Source organism: Lemur catta, chromosome 15, assembly GCF_020740605.2.
Source record: "Lemur catta isolate mLemCat1 chromosome 15, mLemCat1.pri, whole genome shotgun sequence".
Taxonomy (NCBI): domain Eukaryota; kingdom Metazoa; phylum Chordata; class Mammalia; order Primates; family Lemuridae; genus Lemur; species Lemur catta.
Genome location: NC_059142.1, coordinates 17,106,027 through 17,115,256, shown reverse-complemented (window position 1 = coordinate 17,115,256; position 9,230 = coordinate 17,106,027). Strand labels below are relative to the sequence as shown.

The following is a 9,230-nucleotide window of genomic DNA, read 5'->3' as shown; positions in this document are numbered from 1 at the left end:
CCCCTGACACTTGATCGTCACTTTCCCATGCCAAGTGTCCCTTGACCAAGCCTTCCCTCATGGTGGGCTGATCAGGAGAGCACTGTCGAGAGCGTCCACGCTCTCTCCCCAGGATACAGGGTCCTCTGAGGGAGCAGATGTGACAGTTGCCTTCTGATTGTGTCCTCGAGCTCAGCACTAGTGAGAACACCAAGCAGGGATTTCACAGACAAAATCCTCCTTTGAGTGTCTCAAAGAAGGAAACCTTGGGATTCATGTATCACTTTTAAAAATGGGTAAAAGAAACACATTTCTATTGATGAAAATGGAGAGTCACGCTCTCCTTGGAGAATGAACAGCTTCTTAGAGAAGAGGAGGGAGAGAGGCGAGTCCCAGCCCCTCATTCTTTTCTTTTTGTTCCCAGCGCCAGGGCAGAGTGAGGAGGAGGAGGAAGGGCGGGACGCTGCGAGGTGAGGTTCTGTCTGTGTGGCCTGAGCTCTCCAAGGGGGAGCCTTCCTGTTCCTTCCACGGGCCCCCAGGTCCGAGATCTCGGAGGACGGCAGCGGGGCACAGTCCCTCTGGGGAAGAGACCCTCAGAGGAGGCTCACGGGAAGGCAGTGGGACCTGGGACACTTCCCAGAGTCCCGCTCTGCCCACGGGTGGGCATGAGGCAGTGATGGACCTGGGCCACGGGTGCCCCCAGTAGGTGGCCATGGGAGGTGTCCAGGAAGGACTACCGGTGGGTCTGGAGTCAGCACTTCTGGCTCCTGACTTTGTCTGAGAGCCCTGACTTCCTGGGTGCTCGGGTTGCTCTGAGGTAACCACTGGCTTCTGTGCTTCACCTGGGGCTTTTGGGCATCACGTGGGATAATTTGTGGCAAAGAACTTTCTAGATGAAACCACATACACACATGACCCCTGTTAATATTATTGATGACCATTTGACCTTGTCTGCTGACCTTGGGGGCTGCCAGAGTTTAACAGGCCAAGGTCCCCCATAAAGGGAGCCCTGTGCGATCCCTCTGCTTCTGCCTTCCTCACATGTCACCTTCTCTCCTGGGTTCCCAGCTTGGAGAATGACCCCGAGTGAGGCCGAGGAGGGAAGGAAGCCGCTTCCTTCGATGAAAAGGTGATGGATCTTTCCCCTTCTCTCCGGGTCCCGTTGAAAGCATGTTCTGTGCATTTCCGGGATTCAGTGCCCTCTGCCATAGTCACGGGAGGGGTTGCCATGGGAACGGGTGTGTGAGTGAAGGGTTTGTGGGGAGGTCAGAGAGTGGATTGTGATGTCAGGGGAGGGGGCAGCAGGCTTCAGGGGGCCCCACCCCCGCTAGAGGAGCAGGCTCCCCTTCCCTTGTCATGGTCCTGGCTGCAGCTTTGTACCTCCTGTCTTCTGCAGCCCCCCGGGAGAGTATGATGATGTTGTATTCCACCTTCATCATCCCGCACACCCACACCCGGCCTGTGAGCTGTGCCGCAGAAGAACAGCTGAAGTCAAACTGTCAACATCCCGGGAATCCCTCCATGACGCTGCCCCCCACTCGGTGGCCCCTTTCACTTCCAGCGTGACCTCGCTCTCAGCAAGCCCTCCAGGACACCTGCCTCCAGCCCCTCCGCCTGACCCTTCTCCACCCCAGCCACTTGCCTTTCCCCGTCCCCGATGTCACACTCCACGAGCAGATCCTCTTCTCCAACCAGAGGACACTTTCTCTCGAAAAACCATCCTGCTATTCAACCCCAGCCTTTTCAGAGACATCGGCCCCTTTCCCCATTCATCCCCGGCCAGAAATGCCACCGATGCCCCTGCCTATCATCATGCACCGCCAGCCCCATCTGCTTCACCACCACCACGCGGCACTTTGGCTCTGGCTCCATTTCAACCTGCTCCCAACTTCCTGCACCTTGCAGCTGCCAGTCAGCAGGGCGCGGCAGTTTCCCTCCCTCGCTGGGGCAGGGAAGGCAAAGCAGGGGAGCTGCACAGGCAACAGCAGCCCCTGTATTCTGAGACCTTGGAGGACGACCTAGGGCAAAGATACCTCCAGCTCTTCCGGCACCTCCTATCTCTGCATGGTGAGTCCCTGCACTCTGTGGTCCTTGTCCCAGGCGGCTGTTTTTCCACATTGGCCTTCTTCAGCAAAACCTCCAATACATTCCTACCCGAAGGATCCCCAAAACTTAACCATCCCCAACTTCTGTCCTTGTCTCAAACCCCAGTCTCATTCCCTAACCCTCACCCAGGTCCGGCCTCAGCCCCACTTTCCATCCCCACTCCCGATCCTGTCACCTGGTCCTCTATCCCTGATTACCATCTATGGGGTGAGTTCACATAAACCCCACAATGAGGCCCGGTGTCTCATGCCGTCTGACATTCACCACGTGCAATGGAACGTGCTGCAGAAAGAACAGCAAATGGTGTGGGGTTTATCCTCTGAGATCAAGAAATTTCAGGAAGACTTTTGTCCTTCAGTTCCCAGGCTAACATGGCTCAGCCAGTCCTCCAAGGTCTGCGCTCCAATCTCTGTCCTTCCTGAAGACTTTTCTCTCGGCAGCGAGCTTCAGAACACAATCGGACTCCGCCGTCACCCGAGGCTCATCCAACACCTGCCACTTCCGTGGGTCTCTCTCACTGCTAAGTCCTCGGAGAGAAACTTCTGAGACATCTGCATCCAAGTGCCATCGTGCCCTCTCCTGCGTTTCTTTCTTTCAAGGTCACAGCAGCAAAAACGTAGAGAATTTTGGACTGAGCCCCTTCCAAGAGACATGCTCAGAAATGCTTCCACATGAGGAGGAGGCGAGGAAGGATCAAGAACGAAGCCTGGAGCGTGGCCCCAAAGAGCATCTGGGAACAACAAAGTCTAAAGGTGGGATCCCCAGGCCCTCTACAAGAAGCTCTAAAGCCTTTCTGGGAGAAAAAATCAGAAAAATAAAATTGGCTCCCAGCCTGCCTCATCCCCTCCCTGTCTCATCCCCTGCAGGAAAAGGAGGACAGGGAACCCCAAGACAACCAGCCTCTGCTACCAACGATGAGCTGACTGAGGATGGCAAACAGACTGGTCTGCAGCCCACTCACAGTAGCATAGACGAGACATTGGAGGAGTCCCCTGGGGCTCATCTACCCCAATCACGCCAGCGGAGGGACAGCCTCCTTCTCAACATCGCTTGAGAAAGCGAATGCTTCGACTATGGCACTGGCTTCGTAAGCCCAGAAGAAATCGCCAGGTGCAAAGGAATTCTCTGGGGGAGGGCAGCTCCCTGTCGAGTCAGGACACTTCCTCCACTGCACTCCTCTTGGAGCCTGTGCACCCTCCAAGCACCCCCTGCAGGGCTCAGGTGGGCCAGGGTCCTCCGGCCACCCCTTCCAGTCCTCAGAACACTGGAAGGTTTAGGAGACTTTTCCCCTGCATTTGCTGAGGGGGAAAATCACCCCCCAAAAACATCAACACGGTGCTCTGAATAAATGCTCTGCAAGAGCAAACTGTGTTGTGTGTGCTGTGTTGGGGACACAAGTTTCGAGTAACCTAGAGTATGTGCTTTGTAGGGACAGGCAGGACTTAGTTCAGCACTTCCTCATGGCCTATTTTGGCTTCCAAAAGGTGACCAGTCCCCTGGAGCTCTGGTGGAGGAATGGATACCATGTGGCCCACACCCCTTCCTGCCTGAGGAAGTTGGGCAGATGGGCTCTGCTCCCTTCCTCTTAGCTTTGCCTCGGGACATTATGCTGCAGCCCACACCTTCCCCTCAGGGGCTGGTTCACAGCCCTTAGAGCAGTTAAGAGGAGCCGGTCTGTCATAGCTGAAGACAGGGTCAAAGATAGGGACCCATTTCAGAACAGTGTGGCTGAATCATTTTTAAGAAAAGGCTGTCAGTGACAAGAGGATGACGCACGTGGGTGGCATGTGGGGGGTGTTCCTGCGGCAGTGGATACTGGGCTGGTGGGGGGAGGTCTGAGGAACAGGACAGACGCTGCATAAGAACCTGTCCCGTGGGGCTGGCTCAGGTGTTGGGGAAGCTCACTTGGACCCTGATGGTGCGATTTCCTCTCTGCAAAGTCACCTTGGGAAGTGGTTCCCCCCCTGCACATTTCCTCAGTTTGCTGCGACTGATGACATTTGCACAGCAAAAGGGTCACCCAGTTGTCAGTGGCAGCAATGTCGCCCAGGCAGCCCCTTACCACCCAGGGCAAACTAAAGCTGATATAAGGAAAACATGCCTTACAGTAAGTGAAAAAGAAAAAAAAAGATGAATATGGGAAAGAATGTCCTTGCTGGGGGAACAAAGGGGTTTCTGCCCTTGTCGTGCCCTTGTCCTGCTCCCCGCTTCCCAGTCTGACCCAGGCACCACTTCCTTGAGGCCGATCAGGGCGCTGCACAGCTTACTGAGGCCGTTTGGCAGAAGTGTACACGGGGCCGTTCTTTGGTACTAAAGCAACAACTGCAGTGCCGTTGTGGGGCACAGCAGCCGCCTCCTTAGGGAAGGGGACCTCAGTGGCTTCCTTCCATCTATGCTTGGTGACGACTTGCAAGATCTTGCCCTTAGTGTGCACAGTTCACCTATCAGGATGGAGGGGCCACATTTGATCTTCACGGGCTTGGGGCAGCCACGGTAGCTATCCCCCAGGACACCTGCAGCTCGTGATCCACAGGTGAGCCCTGGACTGTGCACCAGGGTTACAGGTGTTTGGGGGCTCATCATGGACATTTACAGAATGCTCTTTTGGGCCACGACTGGGCACCCTTAAAATAGATAGAGGTCTGGAGAGAAGGCAGCTCCACCAGTACAGACAGGGGCTGGACTCAAAAATGGGGTGAGTTTCCTGCAGGACACTTGAGAGAGCTTTTCCAGAAAAAAATTTGTGAATGCTGCTTGTCAAAACAGAAACAAAAAACAGATGTCCACTACAGCCCCCTACTTTGCATCTACATCTTATCCAGAGCTACGGCATTGACCTACAGTGCCTGAAGCTCAGGGTTGCTGAAAGGATGCAGAGTCTCGGGAGGCCCTGGGAAGGACGAAAGGTGGGATGGGCCCAGTGGGAGGAAGTGGAGAGACGGAGACTCAGTGGAGGACCCCAACATCCACGTGGATACATCAGCCAATAACCTGGCCTCTCAGTTCCTCCACCTTCCCACCTTAGGGTCCTTTACCTCCATTCCAGCTCAGTCACTGCCACTCCTGAAACTGACCATCAGGAGCCCGGCTGTCACTTGTGATAGCGCAGCTCGACACTTCACCTTTGACCTCAGCCCTCTATTCTCCCAGAGTGTGCCCTCAATTTCCCATTGTTTCACTTCCTGAAATGTTTCCCGGATAGAGATCACATATGGTCTTGACGGACATGCCCACCCCTGCCAGCTGTCCTTGTTGCCCGCCCCCTCCTCAGGAGGCATCCACATCCTTTATTTTTAAAAGCTTTTTACTATGAACATGTTTATTTATTTATTTTTTCTTTTTGAGACAGAGTCTCACTTTGTTGCCCAGGCTAGAGTGAGTGCCGTGGCGTCAGCCTAGCTCACAGCAACCTCAAACTCCTGGGCTTAAGCGATCCTCCTGCCTCAGCCTCCCAAGTAGCTGGGACTACAGGCATGCGCCACCATGCCCGGCTAATTTTTTTTTCTATGTATATTTTTAGTTGTCCAGATAATTTTTTTTTATTTCTATTTTTAGTAGAGACGAGGTCTCGCTCAGGCTGGTCTCGAACTCTTGACCTTGAGCGATCCACCCGCCTCGGCCTCCCAGAGGGCTAGGATTATAGGTGTGAGCCACCGCACCCGGCCTCTATGAACATGTTTAAACATACACAAGAGCAGAGAGAACAATGTAACTCCCCACGTACCCACCACTCAGCCTTCACTCACCACGCATGATGAACTCCATCTTTTACACAATGATTACAGTGTAAAAGTCCGTCTGACACCTTCCATCTACCTCTTCCAAGACCTGCTACGTGCCATATGTCACTGCTCCCATATTCCTTCGGTATTTACTACACTTACCCACAACACGTGGACGCAGCCTCGGCGACTAAAACACACGGAGCTTTGCTGGCTTTGGGGTCAGCTCTGCTCTGCCTTGTAGTCAGCCCTGAGGACCCGTCTGCTTCCCTCTCTCCCGCTCCCTGCAGGCCACGGTCTGCACAGCACAGACTCAGGCACCTGTTGCAGCCCGTCACTCACAAGGGAGCATAACGGGAAAGTGACACACAAGTAGAAAACTTTCCACGTTGATAAATACTTAAGATTGCTATATAGTGTTTTCAAATAGTTAGAGGAAAACAACTGTTTGCATCACACATTTAAAATGAGTTTCTGTGTTTGCAGTTAAATACAATAGATCCCATATACTCGTTTATCTCCTCTCCTTCCCTACATGCCATTAAGACTAAAGAATTATATGAAAAGATGCTCAACATCAGTGATCATCAGGGAAATATTAGCACAAGTCAAAAGAACTACGAGACACCACGTCACACCCACTAGGATGGCAGAATGAGAAAGTCAGATGAGAGCTCGAGAGAGTGTGGAGAAGCTGGACGCCTCACGCACTGCCGGCGGGAATGTAAAATGGCTGTTTTGCAAAACAGTCTGGCGGTTCCTCAGATCATTCAGTGGGCTTGGCCTATGACCCAGCAATTCCCCTCCTAGGTATATACCCGAGAGAAATGAAAACATGTGTCCACACAGAAACTCGCACGCAAAGGTTCACGGCAGCATTATTCACAATAGCCAAACTCTGGAAACAACCCCCATGCCCACCCACTGATGATGCATGAACAACATGCGCTATGTCCACACAACACACCACTGCTCAGCCATAAGAAGCGGTGACCTGGTAACACAAGCCACACAGGGATGAGCCCGAAAACATTACGCTAAGGGAAGAAGCCGGAAGCAAAGGACCACGTGTGAATCCTTCTGATGAAATGTTCACAACAGGGAATCCACAGTGACAGAGAGTGGATCAGTGACTGCTCAGGGCTGGGGAATGGGTGGCGGAAGGAGAGACAGCTACAGGGTACAGGGTTTCTTTTACAAGTCATGAAAATGCTGTACAACTGACTTTGGTGACAGATGTACAACTCTGTGATACAGTAAAAATCATAAACTACACACTCTAAATGGGTGAATTGTATGGGATGTCAACTACGTTTCCATACAAATGTAAAAAAAAACCTAAAGGCTTTAAAGAGAATCAGGGCTTGCGGATGACAAGAACAGGAGCGGATAGAACAGAAGAGGTGAACGCAGTTTTGGAAGATGGAAATCCAGGGAACTGACTCAGCACAGCAGACAAAGCACCTGCAACCCAGTCCACAGCGCAAAACCCCACAAGACAAAGGACACGCTGGCACTGAAGAAGAACTGGGGGTTACATTCTATAAACATAGATCTTTGACATTTTTGTCTAGTTTTGTTTTACGCTATGTATATTTTTTGTTTTTTAATCAGGATGGGGGATTGCTCCTTTTTCAGTACTTTGTGAAACCCCGCTGAAATGTCAGCACGCTTCATACATGGAAAGAGGATCCCGGGGCGAGTCTTCTCAGACTCCTTCCTCTCTTACCTTCCTCCTCCCGAGCGCTGCCACGGCCACCTGGGCCCAGCGATGCTCCTGCGAAGGATTTGAGAGCCCCGGAGCTCCCACTGCCCTCGATTCCAGGTTCCAAGCAGGGTGGGTCTTGGTCCCCGGAGGCAAACAACACACTGCATCCTCGAGGACAACACCAGCGTCCTGGACATGGATGGCCTGGACTGCCAGGGAGCTGGGGGGACAGAGATCAGGAGGAGAAGGTGGAGAGGGAGCAGGAAGGAAGAGGACCAGGAGGAAGAGGAGGAGGGAGATAAGGGGGAAGAGAAGGAGAAGAGCAGGAAGACTATACCCTTCAACCAGGAACCTGCATGGACACTGCCACCCTCTCTGGGGAGGCACAGGGTTGTCCCAAGGGCTCCTGCTTCCTTCTGGATCTGGTCACCTACTTCCTGTACCCTGAAAGGCTGAGGCAGGAAACCACTGTCCCTACCAGTCCTTGCACCTCAAATATGATTTTGGAGCTGAAACGAAACCACACATGTTAAACGATGAACACCATGCCTGGGCAGAGGAGGTGCCAGACAAATGGGGACTGTTATGTTGTTGTGTTTTTTTCCTTTTTAATTTTGTTTTAAAAATTGTAATTATTATGGTAACATAATAGTTGTATATGTTTATAGGACACCTGTGATGTTTTGATACAGGCATACAATGGGAATTAATCAAATCAGAGTAATTGGGATATCCATCGCCTCAGGCATTTATCATTTCTTTGTTCAGATTCCACTTAGTGATTTTAAAGTCTACCCTAACTTACTGTTGATTATAGTCACTGTGTTGTGCTGTCAAATACTGTTGATTCTAACTATCTGACTATATTTTCCCACCCGCTAACCATCCCCACTTTAGGGGACTGCTATCATCAGTAAGTATTCTCGCGGCAACGAGCAGAGAGCTGTGTGTGGATGTGACAGTTGCTTGATAAACATTTCCTAAAAAGACAATCAGAGGTCTTAGAGCAAATCTCTTAGAAGTTGTATGATTCAAGCAAGTCACCTCTTCTCTCCAAGCCTCTGTTGTAAAATGTAGATGATTCCTACTGCAAAGGGAACAAATGTGCCAAAACAACTTATAAACTATGAAATGTCATAAAACATTATAGTTACAGTTAAAGGTGGGAGGCATGACACAAAACACGTGCCATAAAAACACAACACAGATCGCTATATCCAGCTCCACGTATGAGCACAGCAAGTAGAAACCATTCAGTCTTCCCCCCCAACTTTGTTGATGTATAATTGACAAAAATAAGAAAGCTGAAAGGGCCCGTTCAGTTTTTTTTTTTTAATTTCTTTTTTGAGACAGTCTTACTCTGTTAGCCAGGCTGGAGTGCACTGGTTCCATCATAGCTCACTGCAACCTCAGACCCCTGGGCTCAACCATCCTCCTGCCTCGGCCTCCCAAGTAGCTGGGAACTATAGGTGCACACCATGATGCCCAGCTAATTTTTCTATTTTTAGTAGAGACGGGGTCTCGCTCTTGCTTAGGCTGGCCTGGAACTCCTGACCTAAAGCAATCCTCCTGCCTCAGCCTCCCAGAGTGCTGGGATTACAGGCATGAGCCACCCTGCTCTGACTAATGGATTATTTTTAAGGGCAGTTTTAGGTGCGAAGATTTCCGATAAGCCCCCTCATCGCCCCTCAGTTTCGCCTGTTATTAACATTTTG

At 51.5% G+C, this 9,230-nt stretch overlaps 1 protein-coding gene across 3 annotated transcripts; it reads left to right on the top strand.

Annotated features, from left to right (window-relative positions):
- Nucleotides 1-1,051: 1,051 nt before the first annotated feature.
- Nucleotides 1,052-3,414, top strand: LOC123620701 (spermatogenesis-associated protein 31D3-like). Of its 3 annotated transcripts, none has more exons than XR_006728928.1 (3): nucleotides 1,052-1,108; nucleotides 1,376-2,837; nucleotides 2,952-3,414. XR_006728928.1 is itself a non-coding variant. In XM_045526171.1 (3 exons), exons 1-3 carry the CDS (start codon nucleotides 1,056-1,058, stop codon nucleotides 2,629-2,631), a joined length of 912 nt encoding a protein of 303 aa, XP_045382127.1. In that variant the 5' UTR covers nucleotides 1,052-1,055; the 3' UTR covers nucleotides 2,632-3,414. The 3 variants fall into 3 exon arrangements, 2 of the variants coding, with proteins under 2 accessions (XP_045382127.1, XP_045382126.1); XM_045526171.1 differs by having other exon boundaries at nucleotides 1,376-2,046; nucleotides 2,444-3,414; XM_045526170.1 differs by having other exon boundaries at nucleotides 1,376-3,414.
- The last annotated feature ends 5,816 nt before the right edge of the window (nucleotides 3,415-9,230 follow it).